The sequence below is a fragment of the Myripristis murdjan genome, chromosome 8 (genome assembly GCF_902150065.1).
Source record: "Myripristis murdjan chromosome 8, fMyrMur1.1, whole genome shotgun sequence".
NCBI classification, from domain to species: Eukaryota; Metazoa; Chordata; class Actinopteri; order Holocentriformes; family Holocentridae; genus Myripristis; species Myripristis murdjan.
This window is the reverse complement of record NC_043987.1, coordinates 19949846-19973887: the sequence shown is the minus strand read 5'-3', so window position 1 is coordinate 19973887 and position 24042 is coordinate 19949846. Positions and strand designations below refer to the sequence as shown.

The 24042-nt window shown below is 41.9% G+C and overlaps 2 protein-coding genes across 2 annotated transcripts in view; both read right to left on the bottom strand.

Moving 5' to 3' along the window:
* Positions 1–352: 352 nt before the first annotated feature.
* cdc42ep4a (CDC42 effector protein (Rho GTPase binding) 4a) lies at positions 353–14933 on the bottom strand. Its single transcript, XM_030058571.1, has 2 exons — positions 14662–14933; positions 353–3727 (listed from the first exon to the last, which is right to left on the bottom strand). The coding sequence occupies exon 2, from the start codon at positions 3554–3556 to the stop codon at positions 2468–2470; it is 1089 nt and encodes a 362-aa protein (XP_029914431.1). The 5' UTR covers positions 3557–3727; positions 14662–14933; the 3' UTR covers positions 353–2467.
* Positions 14934–19587: 4654 nt separating this feature from the next.
* The window catches only part of sdk2a (sidekick cell adhesion molecule 2a), a 48471-nt gene continuing 44016 nt past the window's right edge, over positions 19588–24042 (bottom strand). Inside the window, exons 43-44 of the mRNA XM_030059042.1 lie at positions 23825–23954; positions 19588–21826 (exon numbers count right to left, since the gene is read on the bottom strand). Coding sequence (XP_029914902.1) covers positions 21416–21826; positions 23825–23954 — 541 coding nt within the window. The 3' untranslated portion in view covers positions 19588–21415. The remainder of the gene's footprint in view (positions 21827–23824; positions 23955–24042) is intronic.

The following is a 24042-nucleotide window of genomic DNA, read 5'->3' as shown; positions in this document are numbered from 1 at the left end:
TGAAAATTTGGCCTTTTCACAAATTCACTCCTGACACATCATCACTTTGTCAGCTTGTATTGCTATTCCTTCAGAGGGTCGTCCAACTAGGCCTCAATTGCTTCCTTCCTTCCTCTACTGGGAGACCCCGAGAATAGCAAAAGGAAACAGAGGAGGCACTTGACGAATTCCTTTGTAAATGCCGCTCGACTCAGTTGGTCTTCATGTGGACCGCAAAATGTGCTGCATAATGTTCTGATTTACAGAGGCAAAATACAAAGATCGCCAGACAATAACAACATAGAGGAGTAAAGATGTCAGCATTTCTTTATTGAAAAATATAGGTTATTTGGGACAGTAACGAAAAGGGACGTAAATATACATTATTTTTATTCTTACGCAAAGAAAGAAATAGTAAGGCATAATATACAACATTATACAGGAAAGGGCAACAAACTCCACATTAACATTTCCCATTTACAAATAATCTTCTTAATATTACTGAACAATGGATTGGCCTGAATATTTGGCTAATGAAATCTGTTAAGCAAGTGAAATGTGCTTAGCCTTATTAAAAAAATATTTAGTGTTTCAATGACGTGTATAAATATCCAGTTACCTAAATCATTGTTGTTGCTTTTTTTCTGCAGGAGATTCTGATTTAGAACAATATTCAATTACAATGTCATTGTATTTTTCAACCTGCAAGCTAAAACTCAGTCACTCCCAACTTAATTTCAGTGATGGTTAATAATACTCAGGAGAGAAGGGCAGAAAGACAGTGAGCTCCACAACTAAAATTATTCGTGTATAGAAACTGATTTGGCACATCTGTCAGTTTCAGCTATGGCATCGAAACCAGTTGTCACAATGTCAGCCTCAGTAGTTTCTCGCCATGGTTTTAATGACGCAAGAGATAAAGTGGAGTTGCTGTGACACTCAATGCAGCTTGCATAAAAATAACAAGCTTTCTTTATTTCTTGCGGCCCATGCATCCGTGACTGTGTCTTCTTTTTCATTTGCTCTTTCAGAGTAGACAAAACATAAACATAGCAAATATTTTTCATAGATAACAAAACAACAGCTAACAATAAACACCAAACAGTAGTGTATGGTTAAACTGTGCCTGCTGGTTCACCGGTGCTGACACAGATCTGAAGCCCTCCTCACAAGTAGTGGTGAAAACTGTAACTGACACAAAGGCAACATATGGAGGACCCAGATCTCTTACAAACTCGGTTCAGTTGCACCATTGCAGTTTCTCAGATGTACACAAACAAGGAAGGATGTGGTTATCAAAGAGACTTCAGCTCCGACTTTAATGCCAAAGAAATGCACATATTAGTAGAGCGAAGATACTGAATTCATGTGAGTTCAAAGAAATCTTAATTATGACTTCAACTGTATCAAAAGCGAAAAAGCGATCTGGTGATGGATTGAGAGAAAAGGGAAAAGCAAGCTTTTTTCTTTTTTTTTTTTTTATCCACAGTCTGCGGTCTATGCCTCTGCAGTTTTGTGCACATTGCTCCTCACCTCTCTGGCTTCCTGTAGTAACACCATGGTTTATAGTTACTGCAGGCCAATGCATCTCCATTAGCTTTACAGGCCCCGGTAACTGTAATTTACACTGAGTATTAGCCTGAGTGGTGCTCACAGTGAAGTAAACAGAGGAAAAGATCTTGGCTTTGGCTCTGAAGTTCAGCTTAATAGCAGGAAGCTGCAGTGTTTGAGCAGCAAAACAAACACCCCAAAATTTACATAAGAGAGGAAACTGCAAAAAAAGAATGTCAAGAGCGTTCTTATGACAGTAGTCTATGGCACTTTACTGATGTATTTTCAGATGAAGGAGATTCAAGCCAGGCCTTCACACTCACAAACCCACAATCTAGTGACAGAAACACAGCCCCCTTTATTGTGACAAGACACCCATCACTGATCCCGTGGTGACAGAGGTCCTCTGTTCAGCTCAGGCCTCGTGGCTCAGGCCACTGCCAGACAGACAGCAAGACAACAAAGGGAGAGGGAAATTGAATGAAAAAGTTACGCAAAGCTCTTGTGACACATGAAGTGAGGGGAGAGAGAGAGAGAAAAGTGTGAACTGAGCTTTAGTTATGGAAAGTGTCTTTCCTAAAAACTTCTTTCCTCCACTCCTTGCCACGTCCACATTTACTTCTGGAATGTTCCATATTCGATGAGCGGGTGCTCTTCCATGTCAGTTCCCTCAGTGCACAAAGGGAGTGACAGATTGACAGACAAACAGAGAGTGAAGGATGAGGCAGAGACTATGTGACAGATGGAGTTTATGCTCTTCCAGAAGGAGCAGTCAGTCTCTCCCCTTGCAGGAGGAACAAACCAACAAAGTCCTCCTCCTTCTCCTCCACAGTCCCATTCCCACAGCACCTAGCTACAAGGTCTCATTTCCGTTCAAGTGTGAATCCACACAAACCCGTTCTCGAGCTCCGTCCTGTTTTTAGGAGGCTTTGTAATCTCATACACGAATCTCATCATCTTCATCCTCCATGAAAGAGGAGAAGTTGCTCTCCTCCTCTGGGGGGGCACTGAATGTAGCACTATCTGTGTCTCCTGCATAGGTCTGGCTGCTTGCTTTCTCCTCCAGGATAGCAGAGCCAGAGCTGGACATGGAAGAGCTGTCCAGGTTCTGCAGGTGTTTGGGCCGGGTCTCTGGGGTGAACTCTGGAGTGTAGGGCCCTCCATGCTCGGGCCCCAGGTGCACTGAGGAGGCTAGATGTATGGAAACCTGCTGCAGTTCTGCTTCCTCCTCCTCTTCTTCTTCCTCTTCCACTTCTACTTCTACTTCTGCCACCTCCTGCTCCTCATTATCCTCATCTTTCCTCACCTCCACAGCATCCTCTTCATGAGTGCTGAGAGATGGCGAGACATGACCCTCACTGCTCTTACCCTCCTCGTAGCCAAGATCGTCATCCTCCTTCTCCATCACTCCCAGGATTTCACCCAGCATGGACGGCCCCAAGTCGACATGGAAGGACATAACTGACTCGGCATGCTTCATCCCACCTCCATAGTGATGGGAACTCTCTGGAAGCTCAGTCAGCTCACCAAAGTTCCTTTCATCCATCTCCAGACAGTGAGCGGCTGCAGCAGCGCCATTTAGAGGCCTCCCGTCCGAATCCCTGTCGTGCTTCAAGGGGCTCGAGGACAGGCTCTTCGCCACCATGCCGTCCCCTCTGTCATCATTGTTGAGGAAGGGCAGGGACATGGCATTCTTTACGTATGTGGGTGACCCATCAGGAACCACCAGGGTGTTGTCTCTCTGCTGGTCCACTCTGGTGACAGACTGGGAGCGCTTGCTGCTCCTGAAGGTGCGAGAAAGGAGGCCTGGCCGTGGTGAGTGTGGATAGGATGTCGCTTGAGAAGGAGGCTCCCCAGAGCGGCTGCTGAGGAAGGAGGTGTCTCCAAAGGCATCACCACTGCGGCCTACATGCATGGTGTGGCGGAAGTCCCCCAACGGAGCACTGATCATCTCCCGGGTCAGGTCCATGCGTGAGCGACGCTTGGTGTGGGATGAGCCAGACACTAGCTGTTTTAGGATCGGCATGATGGCTGAGTTTTACTTCACGCACAGAGGTAGTCAGACGTCCAGTACGGCTACAAAAACAGCCAGTGGTCCTGTTAATCTTTAATCCCAGTTCCTTAGTCTTCAACACAATCCTTGTTACGGATTCCAGAAAGAATGTCACTGCTCCTCAATTCCAGTTAGCCTAGGAACCTGAAAAAAAAGAAAGTAAAGTGCATGAAATGATATAAGAAATTATACAGAATGATGTCTTTGTATATATCAACTTCAACTGTCCTTAGTAAATCATCCTTTAACCTTTAAAAGAGAAGAGAGCTGGTACATCAGTTAAAAGCTAAAGAGTGAGCAATAAAAACTTCAAACTGTGTATGACCTTTCTTACTTCAACACATCGTAAAGAACACATCTGAGGGCTTTACGTGTGGAGATGTCAAATACACAGCAAAGAGGCTTGAATCAACACAGACATCCTGCAGGAACAGAGAGTCCTCCAGCTGCTACCTGACTTCCATGTTACATTCATCGAATATTCAAATTTCATTGTTTACTTCCACCAAATCAATAAAAACATATTTCTAGGAGTTAGACATCCATTCTGCAACACTATAATGGTAAACAGCATGGCTCCAATATGTGACATGAACACTAAAATGCATTGGAAAAAAACATGAGAAGCACCATAGGGTTCTGCTTTAAATTCCCTTATAATTGAGGCCCAAACCAGCCACAGACAGACATGAAACAGAGAGGAAACAGTCGAGTGCTACCAGCAGCTTTTGGTGCAAAGCTTGGCTTGTACTAAGCAGCACAGGACATGGGCTGAGTTTGACAGTCTTCTTCCAGTCACAAAAAAGGACATTATGTAACCATGTAAGAAAAATAACCCTGTCAAGTGGGTACACTATGCAACATGTCAACATATGCAACATATGTCACATACACATTGTTTTAATGTACTTTCTATAATGGAATGCTGATTGGAAAGACAAGAAATGGCTCCAAAGATTTATATTTAACAAGTATCTTCTCCAGATGATGGTCTTTAAAACTTAGAACTGAAATTTGACCAGCAGCTGACAGGAGCGCACATTACTGCGTCGTTAAAACCTCAGGCTCACCGCAGGTCGCGAGCTAAATGTTGCTGCTGCATTACCTCAAGTGCTGCACTGCATGATGGGAGCAGGGTGTTTGACTAGAGATCTACCCAACATATAGGAGTGCAAAGGGAAAAGAGTACTGACATGATGGTCTATATGATGAAATGCAAGAAGTTTTGCCAGACATCTATGAAAAACAAATACAAATATAATTCCTATGATTGAAAAATCTCAATGGCTAAAAATGCACAAGCCTGAGGACAATTCAATGTTGCAAACTTTGTACTTGTCTCTCTTGCAAGAACATATTGCTTATATCTCAGTATGAGTAAACAAATAAATTGAGGGCCATTAAAACCACCAAACCTTTACTTTGGATTGCTCCCAGGCACGCCTTCATAAGATATTTATTAAATCAGAGTTTTTGGTGGAAGCACAGTTGAGCATATTCTGGCTGTGGTTAATGTGGCAGGCTTTTCTGCGCCCTGACCTCGTTCTTCTGTCTCTCTCTCTCTTTCTCTCTCTCTCTCTATTGCCAGCACCAGCAACGCCCCCCCTCCCTCCTGTCTCTGCCATCCAGCCAGCTGAGGTTCTACTCCACTTCCTCTTAATGCCCTTACCTGCCTTGGTTTCCGTGGAAACCCCCCTCCCGCTAGCAAGCAGTCAACAGCATTTCCTGCCTAAGGGCTGCAGAAGGCATCAGGCTTCATACAAGCATGCAACACATGGCCTCCTTCTGGATCAACACAAAGCTCAGACAATACATTCTCTCTTTATCTGTTATCTGCCCCATTTTCAGTTATTCGGTTTGTGCATGCTTTGTGTATTGAGGTACAGTAACTGGAATCTTTCAACTATCAAAAAGAAAATCAATAACAATAGACAAGTCTACCAGTGATGGTGACAGGGAAGTGGATCTGTCTACTCTGTCTATACAGGACATGCATGGAAGAGCACATTTGATTGAGGTTTAGACATGAAAATATTTCCATGAACTCTTCATGAGCTCAGGCTAAAATACACAAACAAGGCCACATTTTTCACAGAAACATGTTTATTGTTGAAGCTGCATGATCTGCTGACATGTTTTTTGGAAATAATGAGGCAGAAAAAAAATATATCACACTCAGACCAAAACAAATTATTCTGACTAGCTGCTTCTGGGTGGCATAAACAGAGGAGTAAAAAAAAAACATCAGATGGAATGGTGAGAGCTGGTGAAACCCCACCTCTAATCCTCCATCCCACCCTGAGGCCCCTGAAATGAGCTGACAACAAAGTTTGATGGTGCCAGCGTGGGGACGGGGATGCAGAAATCTTTTTCAGGCCACCAGGGACAGGATCTGTTCTTCATCCTCAGCTGAACCTTACGAAATCAGACCCAGGAAGCTCTGCATTATCAGAGGCCTTCCAGTTTTACCAAACCTGACTCACAACACTGCTGTATTTATAGCTGAGAGAGTGTGTGTGTGTGTGTGTGTGTGTATGCACGTGAGGGCGTACACGTGAATGGAAAAGGGCCTGAGAGAGGCAGCAGTTAGCGTGGGAACCGCGGGGTCGCAGCAGGGGGATTGACTTTATAAACAGACTCTCACAACAACCGTGGTCAGGCTGCAACACAGCACACTGGAGAGGCTATGGGACCGAACTTTACAGGACAGGCAGAGGAGGTACAGCTGCAGTGTTCAGCTCTGGCAGGAAACTGGAGACTGTTTACAAGGCTCTCACAAACCATCACTAACATTCAGCACACTCCACTGACCTACACACCTTGAGCCTGCCGAATGATATATGGGGTTTTGGATGGATGACTGACCATCCTTGAAGTGCATGTGGTATTTCTCAACTACTGAGTAAAGCATCAGTGCATGCGTGCACGCAGACTCACACACACACACACACACACACACACACACACACACATACACACATAAAGTGATGATCGCTGCAAGCCATCACCAGCGCTGCTCCACTTCGCTCGTCATTTGACATCTGGCTTGGGAAATAACATTCCAGCCCATTTCCCCAAATGTATTTATGTCCTGGGAATGTAATGCTAGCTCTGTTTATAGATCACATAACTCCATTATCAACATAAAGACACAGAGTTGGTCTGAGGAGGGTTCTAAATCTGCTTAAATACTATACAGTTACAGCCAAATCTTTACAGGAAGAGAAAATATAACCAAGCCCTCTGAGGCAAATGTACAGAAATACAGTAGGAAGGAAGTGAATTGAAACAGATTCTTTCACTTCCATTAAGTGAGTGAGAAAAGGAGCACTAAATCAGATAACTAACTTCCATATATTCACCGGGATGAATTCCTCAACTCAAAAGGAAGATCTATAGTAGTTATTTAACTCCTGTAGACAAACACTATATCAGAGGAACTGAATGAGTAATGAGTTAAAACTCATATGCATTCAGCCCAGCATGCATTAGGTTTTACAGCTCACCGAACATGCTGTAACACCAAAACACCTTCAAAACACTGGGAATTTATATGCATGCCAAACAACTGTTGTTCAACATCAAAGGGAAATAATGACTGCTCAGAAATGTGTGTTCAAGACCCACATAACTTTTCACACCCTGTCAATACTGTGACACTTGGCCAGTCAACACTAATACACAAGACATCACTCACTCCCCCCCCAGACACACCATTCTTAAACATGACAAATGGCCCATTTCCCTAATTGAGTATTGATGCAACTTCCTGGTAATCAATCCCTCCAGTGTGTATTCTCCTGTCCTGGAGAGGCTGGCGGCTGCAGTGGCAGAGGCTCTCAGTCTGCTCCATTTGGAGTCACTGACCTGGATGGACAACAAAATGACCCGAGGGTGGAATGATAGGAGGGGGCTGGGAGGCCACATGCGCCCAAGTCAACCATTCAAGAAACTTTAAAGCAACAAAGATGGCTGGTTTCCCCTCTATTATTGACCCTTTGGTCTTGATCACTGATCCTTTCCACAAGGCAAGTGAACTTGAACTCGTTTTTGTCTGGCGGTAACATTACATGACAAGAGAAAGATACGCTGACAATTTCGCTGCTTGCAAGCGTCTCACTGTTTACTGGAAATGTCAATTAAGGCTGCAGAACAAATAGTCAGCACCGACATCATGTGTGATATGCGCATGTGCATTTGCAACATTGCAGGATGTGCAAGGCAACTTAACTCTGATAGGTCATGCTACAACTTTTTGGTGCTGCTTGATACAAAAGGAAAATTTGCACAGTTCTCATTTTCCATTTTCCATTTTGTTCAGTGATGCAAGCTGGCATTTGAGTGCATTTATTCCTGTTATCAGGGACACCTTGTCCCTGTGCTCGTTAAAAGTTTAAAAAAAAAAAAAAAAGCTACTGTCACAGGGCTTGTCCAGGAATTAATGTAAGAAATGCTAAACACACACACACACACACACACACACACACAACTTGCAGTATCCAGATCTAGCTGTACTTCAAATTGCTTGCATGCCTTGCTGGCATACAGAGAAGTCTGTTTGTTGCTTGAGATTGAGAGTTTTACAATTACAATTCATATTTGGCAATTCATATTTTTATCCAAAGCGACTTCCATATAAGTCGCACCAGGAGGCCCGTTTATCTTCCACCACGTAGTTAATCAAGCATTTGAACATCATTACAAATGGTACATTACACAACCATGACACATAAGTCCATTTATAAAGTTTATTAAGAAACATACAGTATGTTGTCTTTTCTCTCCCCCTGTTCTGTCTCCATCTGTACATAACAATGTGATATCACATGATAGTGTATAAACAGCATGTTATCTCAAGCCTACACTTTATTTTTGGTTTTTGTGTGTCATTTAACGCTTTTTCATCTCCATGAACTTCCATTGTGAAGAGAAGGTGTGTCATTTAACGTCAAGCTTTTCATGCCGTAGCGCATATACGCACAGACGACAGTCCCAACAGTCTCAGTATGGTTAGCTTTAGCCACCAAAACTACTTGGGTAAAGGGAAAGGTCTCCTGTTTCACTTCAGACAGGAATCAAACTCAAGTCTCACATATGAAAGACCTGTCTTTTGTTGACCTGTCCACCAACCCAACCACTTCATGTGGACTTTGTCTCTTTGTACTACATCACCTTGAGAGGCCATCTCTTCACAAAGGAAGTCTATGGGGACTAAACAGTGATGACACGTGAAATGACTTAACAAATTGGCGTGTTATCCATTTATATGCCAATTGGTGATTCAAGGCTGACAGACTGGTGTCTCATACATGAAACTGGAAGTGAAGGAGTCCAAGCTGATTTCTGGAGGGGTGCCTGAGGGCTGAACCAAGTGTGGTAGAAGTAGAAGGGGGTTTTGTTTTGTTAGAAGAGGATATATGTGTCAAGTAACCAAATGATGACAATTATACTTTTTAATTATATATCTGTACAAGTATGTATCTGGTATCTTGCCATGTATCTGGTGAAATTTCCTGTATTTGTTCATATTGCAATACATAAGAAAAAAAGATATTGCAATGACAGTTTTTAATCAACATTGTGCAGCCCTAATGTCAATCATGATTCAGCACTAGTCTGTGAGTGTAAGACTGGTTAACAGAGCGCTGCTGTTGCTCAGTGATGGCACACACAGTCACACACATGTTCCAGTAATTACGGAGACAAATGGCCTGTAGTAGATAGCTATCTGCCACCTAACTCATTTAGCAAGGCTGAATATCTCATTTAGGAAGGAGCAGCCCAAGGACAAACAGTGGAAATCACATTATCTCTCAATCACACAGAAGAGGAACAACAGACTGTGTACTAACACTGCCTTATGAGCTAAATACAGCAATGAAGGCACACATTGATTCAATAATCACTTGCAAATATAGCCCTAAAAACAACAGCTGGATTAAATGTTGCCAAAACTGTTAATCTAGGGGTGGTTCCATAATTCTGCATGGCACCTACTTGTGACAGTATAACAAGGCTGTTAAAGGCTCATTTCATTTGAACTGTAAGTCCTCTGTGGTCTGAAGAGCAAGGGAAATCCAAAATCTGTAACTGTGAAATGGAATAAATATGGACGTGATAATCGACTATGTCTAAAGTGCTGGTGACCTGCCCCTGCTCATTGTGTGTGTATGTGTGTGTGTATGTGTGTGTGTGTGTGTGTGTGTGTGTGTGTGTGTGTGTGTGCGCGTACTACTGTGAAAGTCTCATAACAATGTTTCTCCACTTGCACCTGACGAGTCAGTGTGAGGTAATCAGCTGTGCTCTTGTCACACCTCACCCGCCAGGACAAAAAAGTGAGAAGGAATTCTCCAAAGCGGAATTGCCACTTGAAGCACAGCAGGTGTTTGGAGCTGCGCTGCTAATCGGCGTGCTCAAGTTTATGAACTGGCATTCATAAAAGTGAATGCTAAATCCTCCACCTACCCCTAAGACCAGTCTGTGGAATATTAGAGGTAAGTAGCTTGGACTGGGAGAGCAAACTCACAAGACCTCATTCAGTGGGGTTCAAAAATAGCTTTCGGGATTGGTGAATGATTATATAACTCAATTCAGCACTGGTAATTCCACATAGTCATTATAGGATGGTCGCGACACCTCAAAACTGCCCCTAACAAACACTTGGGAAGTGTCATCATAACAATCAGGAAGTCAGCTGCTGTATGGCTTCCCAGTAGCAAGCTCATCTGCCCCTCATCTACATTATCAAAAAACAGAGATCAGGATCGATTCACAACAAGAAGCAGGGAGAGTACTTAAAGGGAGTATGAAATCGGATGAGTCAATGGATCAGATTATGACCGAGACAGACTGGAAAGACTAAGCTTTCAAAACACACCCAGCAGCCAACTGAGACGCCCCCGTCAGAGAAGTCAGGTACACGCATACCAGCTGGCCTCTCACACTTGAGGAGATGACTGTGCATTTGCAGCCAACAAAGCCTCCAGACATGACACCGCATCTCTTTCTCATTGCTGCTTTGATGAATCTGACAGTTTTCATTTGACACGCAAAAACAGCAGTTGGCAAACAAGAGTGCTTTTCTCACAACATTCAAGAATGCCAAGTATTCTGTGGGTCAAGCGAGACTGATAAACATTTTTTTTTTTTTTTTTTTTTTTTTGATCGACAATGCCTTTTATGCACAAACAATATTCTCATTCCTGCTATTCCTCCTCGGTGCTATCAGGTCTGATTAGAATACATGTGAAAAACACCACTATTGAAATGCCAGCCCGCATAGCTCTGCATCAGCAGCTGAATCCAAATGGGAGATGGAGGGCAGGGGTGGAGAGGGGTGCACAAGGTGGCACCACCCTGGCATTTAGAGTGTTTTCACATAATACAGAGAGAATTAGCAGAGAGGGGTGAGACTGGGGACACCAACATGATAACATGCCAGAAATAACCACTTAACATTACTTTGAATGTTCTCAGTGCTGAGATATGGTTAAATACTTTTCCAGCTTTTTTTTTTTTTTTTTTTGCACTCATCTTTGGCTCCAAGGTCACGTGCCAGCTCCAGTTCAGCAGTCGAACTAATTGGTCCCCTTCTGCACAAAGATATTGGAGCACTCTTGAATTGTTTATGCACACAGAAATTCAAGAATGGGCCTAATAACCCCTGACATAAGTGACTGAAACAAGCAAACTTAACACAGCAAATTTTGCCTATATGTTTACAAAAAATGTAAAAGGCGGAAGTGTGTAAGTAATCGAGAGGTGTGTCAGTGTGTTGGTCAGTGCGTTCACAGGAAGGGCAGGGAGACTATGAGCCTCTACGCCCTCCCATCTCACCACAAATCTACTCAGCCTGCCCTTCCTGACCATTGCAATATAAACAGCCCTCCTTCATCATACTGATGGGCTAACCAAACAAACACAGCTCATATCTCCATCGGCAGCACAGTTTTAATCACGTACAAAGCTCTGGCCCAGTGCTATCGCTGTGCCTTCAAAAAAAAAAAAAAAAAAAAGAGAAAAACAAAAACAGTTTAAATGCAATGAATAAAGTAGATGGAGCTTCCCAGTTTTAGGTATGCAAATCATTTTAACACTTAAACCAGCGTCTCCCCATCTTCCACAGCAGGAAACTGAGTCACTGGAGGCTGATGAAAGATCCAGCCTCCAGGCCAGGTGTCCATATCATCACCCAGTGGAGACTGCCACAGACTGGCCAGGTGTCTGTTAGTACTGAGCTGCAGCACAGGAGTGAGTTTATCCTTTAAAATGCTCTAGTGGAAACCTGTCCTCGTGCTCCTCAGTGGAAAGAATGTGGGGGAAATTATGGGATCCAAAGAATCTTGCTTTAAAGTGCAAGAGTGCTATAATTATAGGGCCAGACCAGATGAAACGCAGCAAAATGTACAAGCTGAAAGGAAGCCAAAAAAGAAACTATCACTTTTGATGAGGAGCAAATAGTTGAGGACTACTCTTTTCAAAACAAGTATGTTTTGGCTAAAAAACCTCAAGAAACCCCTTAATTTCATATGGCAAAACCATTTATGTTTATAATGCATTGTACATGGATTCTATCTTCAGAATTGAACCTTGCGTTATCTCATTAATACATGAAGGTACAAGGCACAGAGGGGCTCAGACAGATCAAGAATAGGCTTTATGGTGAGTCAAGGAGTCGACAAGAGGCCTTGAATAATGTTTCATTCAGTGCAACATTTTTACAGTTTAAGGTTATGTGGCCTTGTTATTTTCTTGGACCAAGCTGATTTCAGTTCCATTTGAATATTTACAACTAGTGATAGGCAAACAGGAAGGCAGTGCTGAATAAACATTTCCTCAAGCTTATGGTCCAAACTCCAGCATGCTAAGTCACAATGCACCATTTTGGGTAGAAAACAATGCAGGCAAACAAAAAGGCACAGGAACAAACACAGCATTCACACACTGACATACGAGATGCCCTTGGAATTCAATGCTGGGACAACAATGTTATATAAAAGGTTGTGGCGGTGAACTAGTGAACTGTGGCCACAATTCAAACTAGCCAACAAGGCCCACAAAAAATGCGGCGAGAGAGAATTATCATTATCATTTATAGGCTTGAGGGAGTAACTAAGTAAAGGCGCTGAAGCAGTCACAACAAGTTAAACTGTTACTTACACTGCTCATCGTTCAAGTGACCTGTCACATTCTCTATAATAATCCAACAGTTCACTGTCACCATCCTCAGAGGCATTCCAGGAAAAAAAAATAACAGTTTATATTGGAATTTCCTGGAATGTGAGGGGGCTGGACAGAACACACACATTGCTTCAAATGAGCACACAAAATGCAGACGTGTTCGAACATGGATGCAGGACTATAGTCACAAATAATTCACTAAAGTGGCACTTCAGCACTACCACAAAAGCACAGATAGACATTGATTATCCCCAAAATAAAAGTCGAATGCACTAACTCACTCACTTTCTAACCCCAAACCAACCTAAAAGCAGGTTGTGCTGTCTGGGACATGAGCCAGCAACTGCTGTCTGCACTGTGCGGTGCCCAATAACAGAGTACTTGGCACAGTGTCCAACACCGCAAGGGGAAGGATAACTTTCACCTTCAGGCTCACAACAAATGTTTCCCGCAGGCAATTAGATGCTTTGTAATCTAAGAAACAGGAGAGAGTGGAGAGAGCAGAACCTGTGTAGACTGGTTAAATATATGCCCCCCAACACATTTCAGAGATGCTTCTCTGAAATGCAGACCAGAAACAGGTCAGGCCTGGGACACCTAAACCTGGCAAATGAAGCTGTGGCTTGTTTGCCGTCCTGTCATGCTAAATCCATCAAGGCATCCAACCAGGACAGCTTGACATCTCACAAAGCTCTCTGTGTGTTTTAGGATAAGAAAGGTCAAAAGTCACATTTAAACTTCTACATGCAAAGCCACCTCATTTACGTCAAAAGCCGACCCCTGATAGCATTATCATCTCTTCCAACAATTGCTAAGGAGTTCTTATCAGAAGAACAGTGATGGAGTGATGGCCTACAGACCTGAGGCCCATTATGTTATTAACCCAGTCAATGAGCTCATCAGATGCCATCGTGAAACCCATGCCAAGCAAAGTGAATGAGGCTGCCAAGTCAAGAGCCTTTGGGATCTGTGGGTAATGGACTGGACAAATGGGAGAGGCGTGCACACAAACCAGCTCACCAATACTGTCAAGCAAGGAGCTGGGGCAGAGACAGTGTCATGTGAGAGTTCATAGGCCTTTTTTTCATCTTGGAAAACCCAATTCCCACACCAAGTCGCAGGAAGAATCGCATAAAAATAAACTTCAAAATGACTTTGAGGTTATACACATGTTTCAAAATATACCAACAATACTTAACACTTGCTGAAAATCTATTTTGGACACTGGAAATACATTTTAAACGACTATCATCTTCATGTTCAGATACAGCCTGGGCCAATTTTGCTCATTTGACAAACGTATTTCTGCAGCATGTGTGAAAAGCAGGCTATATATTTATTAATTTCACGTTGGAAGTGCATGTAATAACAGGCCAAGCTACAAAATGTGAAGAAAAAACGAAAAAAGCTAATTGTAAACAAACTAACAAATTAATTAATTAATTGACTGAGTTCACAGACACATTTTCGCTTCAAAGCATTTACAGCTATTGTCTGTTTTAATATTCTCCTGTTATCATGGTGGCCTGCAGACAAACAAACCAGCTCTATTCTCCTTACGGCAAACCTTTATCTCCATTAAGAAAACCAACATTTAAAAAAACAATAACGAAACAAAACTTTAATTGGCTCTAATTGGTCTGGGCTTAGTTGATTTAAAGTCTGTCGAAGGATGTGATTACCTTACAATAAGGCTCTGATTCTGGGTGGGTCAATGGCAGAGGAACAATAAGTAGCTGACCACAAAAGCGTCAGCCGCCTTGCACACCGTACGCCTTCTATCACTGATTAAAGCAAAACTGCAATACAAATATTTGAGCTAAATAAAGTAATGGAGAGGCGACATTTAATACTGTGGTGCTGAAGTGCAAACTACTAACATTAAAGCGTACACTTACCATGCATCCCATTCATAAAAGCCGGGTGCTGCCCCACTTAGATCCCCCAGCAGGTTCACAATGGGGGTGTATTCATCAAACAACAGTAAAGGCCGCAAACGGTCCGATCAGCTCTTGCAAACTCCAGGTTACTCAGTGAGACAGACGAATAAGTCTGCTTCTGTTTTTTTCAGAGAACTACTACTATTACTGTCACCGCATCCTCTGTAGCAGAGCTGCAGCCCAGAAGCGCAATAAGTCACTTCAGAGCCTCGCTGCCTCAATAGTGGTTTTGAACACGCCCTCCTTCACGGCCCCTTAAAGGTACAGACTGCCAGCATGGGGCCCAGTCAGAGCAGGGTGAGCTAAATGCATTGCTCCAACCCGGAAGCTTGATCTAGACAAGAGTTCTCACCATTGCCAGTAATGTTGAAAAGCCATTTTCAGCACCTCTGACTCACCCTGACATCAGCAACTCTTAGTTTCAGTGAAACACATCACATAATGAAAGTGCTGTCGCTGACATATCTCTCTGTTATCAACCAACTGCATCCTGTTATCACACATGACTTGATCCAGGGGGCACGCTAACAGGCCTGAAATTTCAATATGTCCTATAGTTGGTGTGTGAGAAAGACAAAACACTAGGTGAAGTCTAGTAATTTCAGCACCAGTCATCACGTGAGTCTCCCTTGTGTCATAAATATGCTAAGGACCTGTCATGCATATTTAAGCCCAAAGCAGATTTCATATTGTGTTGTAAGCATTTAACCTGCTTTGGACAGTTTTGTCTGATTAATGTGCACAAGTAGACTTTTAAAAAGAGCAGAAAATGTTAGCATTTTAAATTTAAATCTCCTTGTTAAATTTAAGTGTCCTGACCTTGTTTGATGCCTGCCTTCTCCTTCTTTGCAGTCCACCCCACTGACCCATTTCTGCTCTTTTTTTGTTTGTTTGTTTTTGTTTTGTTTTTTTGCACCTTCTGACACAGCATATAACCAGCATTGAGGAAGTAAGCCTATCTTTTTTTTTTTTTTTTTTTTTTGGCCCATCACTGAGGACTTTATTTGGGGCCTGTAATGTGTGAAATTGCCTCAACTTGTGTATTCCAGATTGAACAACTGTCTTCAGCCATTGACCAGCAATTTGTACCATTGCAATGGAAATGAGCGTGAAACAGACTCAAATGTCCACCTCAAGGCCATGTATGCACTTCTTGAGCTCAGGAGAATGGAATGTGTGAATAGCTGATCATTATCAAAGGCCAAAAGTCACAGTCCTCAAATACCTGGCAAATACCTACCTAGACGTTTTTTCTTTTAGCAGGTCTTTGCCATGACCTCTGTAGGATGTTTGCAATTAAACATATATATACCTCACAGCACTCTTGCAAAGTAATCTTAATTGGAATAACGAGGATGATTTCAGTCTTGCATTCAATACATGTATTCCAATGGTATGAAAATTAGTTTAAAAAATTCAAAGAATTAATTTCGTATGAGCTGCAAACCTATAGGCCTAGTCTCTAACTCCTTACGATGGCCAGGAAAACTTCCTCAAACATCTTTTTCTCCTCTGTAATGTAATGCTGCAGTAGCCTATATCAAGGACTGAGTGTCCATTACGCATATTCCAAAGTTATTTCTGGCCTTTGGCTCTGTTCCCACTATGGTCTGTCCAACCAGCTGATGGGAGACTGGGGCTCTTTTTAATGAGAATCTTGACCGCAGTGCCCTTTTGGTCTGGATCAAACAGCATTAAAGTTGTATAAGTTACTTTTTTGCTATAACTGCCCTAAAGTATCACTTTGACTTCTGTACTTTTAACACAGCTGACATACTGTTAACAGCCACGTACCTCTCTCTCTCTCTCCCTCTCTCTCTCTCTCACTCTTTGTCACACACATAAAAAGTGAAATAGAAAAAAATATATTTTGAATTTTTTACCTCAAGAAGACAAGGTCAAGCCCACGATGATCATAATGATATAGTGTGAAAACACACCTGGTTGCACACAGGCTGATCCACATTGGCAATTCAAATGGTGCAATTATTCCACTACAATACAGCTTAAGTTGCCTGATAGAGTTAATTAAATTATTAATACTAAATGATTAAATTATAAATAATTATTTTTTGTCCTTGTACATTAGATTTATCTTCTTGAAGATGATCACAGTGTCTCTAGATTGCACCACAAAGAATGAAACTCTGAAGTTTTTATCTTTCTTGAATGATCATCAGATAGATTCTGTCTTCCATAAAATAAATATAAATGCTCAGTCTACCTATTATGCAACGTTTGTTTCCACACCATTGCACTCCTATTAGGTGTGAGGCATTTCATTAGTGCTTACAACAGCAGTAACTGAACTTGCGACCTTGTTGACTCCATTAAATGGAATGAAACACACAAATAAGTTTAATGCTTAGTGACAAGGGAATAAGGTGGATGGTGAAAATAAAATCACTAAATTGCAAACCAACTTGCAAACTAATAAATATCCACAGCTGTGCAATATATTGTTTACTGTTACTGGTGGAATTGAAGCCACAGACCAAGTTCCATACTATTCTGTCTTGTTATCGTTAAATCAAAGAAAAAGAGCACCCCTTTCACTTCAGCAGCACCTCATCCAAACTGTTGAGAAGAAACACTTCGACCTTTCAAAATAACAAATTTTTTGACCGTGGAATCGCTCAATGTTGACTGCCGAGTGATTCATGGACCTTTGCAGAGGTTAATAGAGAGTATTTAATTTCTTATTTCACAAGGTTATGTAATGATCCATTAAAGCAAGCAGTTGAGTTGTGAGTTTTGATCTGTCTGATTTTGCTTAATCTGTTCTGTGATGGTGCTGTTAGAGCCCACACATTTGAACAATTTAGGATACATTTTATGGAAAACTAATTTGGTAAGAAACATAATCACAAAATGCAAATTAAATCTTTTGCTGTCAGTCTGGTAAACTAGTGGTGTTTCTCCCACATCAGACCTGGGAGCCTAGCTTAGAACTCCATATCTACAATATGTAGGAGGAGGATCTCCTGATGCTCACTTCAGACTGAAACATCTCACACCTTGATCACTAAATAAGTTATTAGTTAAACTGATACTACTTAAATCATGACCATGGAATATGACTCTACTTTCTGGCCACTGCTGTAAATGAAGACTCAAGCTCCACTTTTTGCATGGAAAAAACATCAACACAACCCATGATTTGGCCATGTGCTTGGCCAACATCCATCTCACCGTCCCCTGCAAGGACAGTGCTATCACCCCAACCGGCATGTGTGTTATGGCTAAGGCCTCTGCCAGCTCCCAGCATGGATGAGGCCTTATCTTAGAACACAGAGAAAGGTAAGGGACAAACTATGCTTGATATGTACACTTTTACTATTTCCGCCTCATATCAAATTCTTCCTACTATTGACTCAGGATGTTAACTTAATTTTCAGAGCTCAAGCCCAAAAAAATCAGCTTTAAGTTAACTTAATTTGCCAAGGTCTGACCTGCAAAGGTCAGCTGACTGTTCTCCAAAGTGATGAAGGCCATGTGACGTTTCTGTGTCTGAGGTATGGACTGAAACTGCATGATAAACCTGGCGACCTTTACACTGTAGTACACAGAAATCCTTTGCTCATCACTGCTGTTTCAAATGTGCTGTTTCCTTTCAGGTGTAAGTTCTACATTCGTACTGTATCGTGCATCATAATTTTGAGTAATTTTGGAGTTACCTGTCAAGATGAGTTAGCTATGCGGCAAATGCGCTGTAATGAATTCTAACAAACATAGCCACAATTAGGACATGCCAGCATTAGATAGTCCTGTGAGAATACTGATTATACTGAGCTAAACAGATTTGTAGCTCTGTGTATTGTGAGGTGTGTGTGTGTGTGTGTGTGTGTGTGTGTGTTAGTGAACAGTGAAGCTGATGTGATTGCTGTTTTTCTGCTTTGAACTCTGAATTGACACAAAGAGGGTAAAAGATAGGTGTGCCAGTTTTTAGGGTAAAAGACTGCCACAATTTTGAATCATGTTGTAATACTACTTGAAATAGTGACTAAGGAATATAACATATCACATAAGCGGGCTTCAGTTATTTCCAAAAAAGAGACCAAGTGAATTTCATCTTGGAATTTGGTGTGAACTAGAAAGCTGTGATGGAACTGTACTTCATCTTTTTTTTATATGCCTGCAGTTCCACACTTCACACTGAGGGAACCCAAGAGGAACAGAAAATACAATTTAGTCAAGTTTGTCCACATTAATAAATTTCACTGTAACTCAAATGAAATACAATTAGTAGAATAAAACATTATCCTCCTCCACACAAGGTCAATGTTTTCAAATAACATATGTTAATGTAACTGCCATCTTGATGAGTTACATGTTGTTGTTCTGGAAGCAACTATATTTACCCATGACTTGACTTTCCCCTTTTCCCTAAACCCTGACAACTTGATCCATGCCCTCCCCCCTTTTTGCCTTCACCTTTGCTTAAGATCAATGTTTTCCGGCCTGGAATAAGGCGATTATGCAGGCGCGCTCTCTCACCCTCCCCCAGCTTTTAAGCATGATTGCACTGGATCAGGTTCTTCTTTAAATTCTTCCCTGTGACTCATGTCCTTATGCATCCCAGTTCTGTCTCTGTTGTGGCTGAGAGAATCAGGTCACTTCTACACTGTGGGATCAAGTGTCAGCTACTATCACTTCGTCTTTGAGACCATGCAGAGGAGACCAAACAAGAGCCGATAAAGTTTCTGTCTGCTTTAAAAACTTTTTTTTGGCATGGTTTGAAGGATTTAACACATTGTAATCCGAACACCGATTTCCCTAATATACCATTATTCAAATGCTGAGGCATAAAGCAAAGTCATTACAAAATAGAATAATTTATTTTGGAGAACTACCATGATCAAGTCTATAATGCTTTCTGCAGGATGTATACAGTGATGTTCACACTGGAAATAAGACAGATGCTATTCTGGACCTTCAAGATTGTCATTCTGACTCTTTCCACTATAGGTCCAATGTCCCATTTAGCTGTTGAAAATAAGTGTATCCAAGAATGTTGTGGAAAAAAAAACAAACAAACAGAAAAAACATCTGAATAGTAGAATAGTATGGGTATTGTAAGCATGAAACACACATTTCAATCTGTCATCATATCAATGCCATGTTGCACTGTCACATAACAATATGCACTGTAGCATATTACATTTGACACACATAATCTCACACATGGGTCCCTACTGATGCATACCACGCACAGCTCATTTAGGTGATATATACAAACCATCCTGTGTCCCCACTGTGCCCGTTATGAAAGGAAGCTTCCAAAAAACACAAATGAAAGGATAAAGCTGATTTCACTTTCAGTCTTATAAACAAGCCAAGCTTTTTAGACATATAATAGCAGTGTTCCCATTTTTATTTTTAATGGTCTGTAAGTGATTTGATGTTGTCTTTTCTGAATCTTTGTCCAAAAACAAAACGCATTCTTTTAAGTTTGCTGAAACCAAATATGTGGCATGCTGTATTAACTTGTATAAAAGCTGGGAAGTGAGACGGAGTCATCGCTGCTTGGCCCCGATTTATAGCTCTCATGCTTAGGTCACTGATGCAAAATCAATATGCAATCTTACAGTGGCAGGACTTGTAGTAGAGCTATTTTTTAACTCACCAAATGTTCTGTTCACCTCTATCTCATATTTACCAGTGTTGTTTATGTCTTTGTAAGTGAATCAAAAAGTTAGCTCATCTTGGACCTTTTGAAAGCCATTTACAACAAAATGTTTAGTACAGCTGTGAGGGAACAGTCTCATTTGAACCGAAAGCATTTGTGCTTTAGTTGCTTAGTCAAAATACTGTAAATACAGTCAACATATAAGCAAATGGGTTCACATAACAAAAGCTGTCCGAACTCTTTTGTCTATTGATATGGGTAGCAGTGCACAAACAACACATTCCCCAGACTACTATAAAGGTGCCACAATGCTTTAATGTGATTCATAACATTGTCACTAGTGATGTTCTGAAAATGCTGAGCTTTTAGCTGATTGATACAAATATCTGATAAACAATATGGGTCAAGTACAGATAGTAAACACAGATGCAGTTCCAACAATGATTAGGCAGCGTGAGAAGGTCAAAGGCAGCAATCCTACTGCAGTTGAGGGCCACTAGTGCCTTTCTCCAGGTCAGAGGTCCTTTCTTTCTACTGATTCATCCTTTGTTCAAATGTCTCATCATTCCATTAGAGTCAGTTCCTCCACTGTCCAGTCTCAGCAAGCCAACTGGTCCATAGTTTATGGTTCTAAGGTAAATCCTTTTTGCCATAAAGCTCTCATTTTAAACAATTATACAGTGTTTTTAAAACAAGGATTTCTTTTTTTCGGAATCTCAGATTCTCCCTTGTTTACAGATATGGTTGTACCGTAAAATAAATGTACTTAAGCGACACAACAAAACTTTCAAATGATTGTCTTTTTCAGAAAATACATAAGACATGAATTAACCAGCCATACACACACGCGCACACATACACACATACACGCACGCACGCAAACACAGAGCACACACACACGCTCTTCACAGAGGAGAAAACGCTATTCAAGATGCTTGCAATGCTTAATATTGAGCAACAACTCTGTCAGCAAGACAGAAAAAAACAACCAATCCCAAAAAAGCAAAATACAAATAAACCAACAACAACAAAATTAAAGAGTTGTCCTCAGGGTCCTGTTGTTATTGGAAGGAGAGCTGTGTGTCAAACAAAAGAGGAGAAGCCCGCGGTGGGTGCCTGAGAGGCACAGCCCAGGCTGCTGGGGGGCCGGTAGAGGGTGCTGTGCTGGCTGGGGGGTTCGGAAGACAACAGGGATGGGGTGGGAGTCCGGCTTCCCTTAGGCCTGAATAAAGTGCCCTGACCCGGGCCCTGGGGCTGTGGGGATGGGGCGCTCTGGGGCAGCAGAGGGGGCAGGGGGGGCAGTGGTGGCGGGTGCTGTCGGGACTCTTGTTCCACCAGGGGCTCGGGCTGGGAGAAGCCGTACGCCGGTGGACGGGAGACGCCCTTCTGCTGCCTCCGCCAGGAGTTGTAGTAGGTGGGGTCGCTAATGTAGTGGTTGACGAAGGAGTGGGTCTTCTGTCGGCTCTGGTCCATCTCGTACTCACTGTCACTGCCCTGCAAGTTGACAAGGCAATAATGTCAGGAGACAGATAGTGGAAACAGAAGTATTCAAATGACAGCCAGATTCTCATGAGCTGCAGTCGAGACTAACGCTACTGTAGTGTCCTTAGTGACAAACCACACAAGTAATTACCGAGTAATTAATACAAAGTAATACCAAGTAATTAATCTCTTCCACCCTGCTGGTCGCATCAGTAGATTCATCATTATAAATGCATGCAGCATTCTTCAAACCCACAGAAATGTATTTTAAATTCTAGTGGCGATCACAAGGTTTCAAAGATACCAAATATGTCCTGCTGAATTACAGAACTACAGTGAAATTTGTATAAAATGAAGCACAAGACATCTATACATTTTCTATTGATGTAATGGTGCAGCCATAACACAATGGCAGATGGGTTTGAATATTTAACTCAATATAACCATGACTACATGTAGCCAGTCTGCCAATTCACTGAAGCACTGCAACCAGCAGATAAAGAATATGTGTGTTACATTGTTGTACAATATAGGAAAAAAACAGTCTTTGAAGCTAGGAAATGCAAGAGAAACACAGAAATGAGGGGGTTAATAACAAAGTGGTAAGTATCTACTCAGAGACTACTGAAAATCTACTTGCAGAACCCTACTGGGCACATAATCACTTCTACTGGGGGTCTTTCACAAATAGAAGCTCACCCATAGCTCTGTGGAGCACAGATTTGACAAATATACATGTGTCGGTCCTGGAATTGGATGGAAACATTGTTTAAGGAACTGGGGACTGCTGGTGTGGTGTTATTAATCAACTGTCTAAACTACAAATGTGTCTGTTGGTGAATTGTGACATTTTTGCTGTGTTTCAGCACACTGTGGAAGCTTAGAAAAATGAACATTTAACAAAAGACAAGACAAATTATAGTCTCACAGTAAAAAAAAGAAAAAAAAGAAAAAATCAAAAGTCCAAATGTTGGTACGACAAAGTCAGGGAGTACTTGGCTGTGTATGCCTATCAAGTGCATGCCCATCTACTGCTCTACTGGGGGATTATAACTCGACAGATGTTGAAGCACCACAAGTCCATTTATTTGCACAAGTGGCAGGTAAACAGTGGGAGGCTATGCAGGGGAAAAGAATAACACCGGTTTGCAGCTCCTGGGAGAGCAGTGTTTATTCAAACCGGGTTGAACAATGTTTTGACTGTGTAGGTACCATATAAATAGGCCAGGGAGACCCAGCGCAGGGTGTGGGAAGACAGATGTTCTTGTTTACAAAGTGGGGGTTTCATGATCTGTTACTATCAGCTTCACTCCCCTGCTCTCTATCATTGCTCATGACTCCCCAATTCCCTATCTTTTCTCTGGACCCTCCTATTGCACACATACACTCTGACCCATTCAGATCCGCACGTGACATATGCTCAGAGGATGTAAGCCCATACTGACATGACATTTCCTGTTTGAGGACAATTAATTAGTGGGAGAGACATTACAAGAGGTTTGAGACATGAGAATCTGCCTCATACTTCCTTCCCATGAGAAGAATCAGCTGTAAAAACCCAGAGTCAGTTCCAGATACGTCATCCATGACAGGCCTATGCCAACAGAGGACATTTAATTTTGAGGTGATGTGTTTGAGACAGGTTGTATACCAGACTTGTCATTAATTTATTCTCAGAGAGCCTACTTTATAATTAGGCTGCTATCTATTTTCCAATTGAGAAAGCATGGAAATGGCTACTTTTCAGCGAGATGGTATTTCCGCTCCTGGCAAAGTAGTAATTATGAGAAATAAAAAGAAGTGCAGGTGTCAAGAGGATAGACAGTGCGAGTCAAAAAGTGGAGAGAGTGAAATAAAGAAAAGTATTTTTTTTTTTTAAACTTTGGAAAGGTTATCACTTTACCCCTGAGGACTTGTCACACTTTTAGATATGCAAACTGTTGAATTTCACCGTGCTATTAAAATGTATTGTCTATTCCAGACATGGAGAAGACAGGGGTCAGTGCATACCTGAGAGTCAGATATCTCAGAGGGTTTCTCAGTTAGGCTACTGCTCTCTGCTGGGATCAGGTCATTATACTTAGTGCTGACATCCTCATCTGAGTAATGCAGACTGCCAGGACTGGGCCTTGGGGGAGACCTGGAGAAATAAATTGAGGTGTGTGAGAGAGAAAGCAAGATACAAATAACGAGAGATGGGAGCTGTTTCATTTTGATCACCAAAACAG

What these genes read in the sequence shown, in the direction of transcription:
- cdc42ep4a (XM_030058571.1), bottom strand. Translation starts at nt 3,556, where the DNA reads ATGCCGATCCTAAAACAGCTAGTGTCTGGCTCATCCCACACCAAGCGT.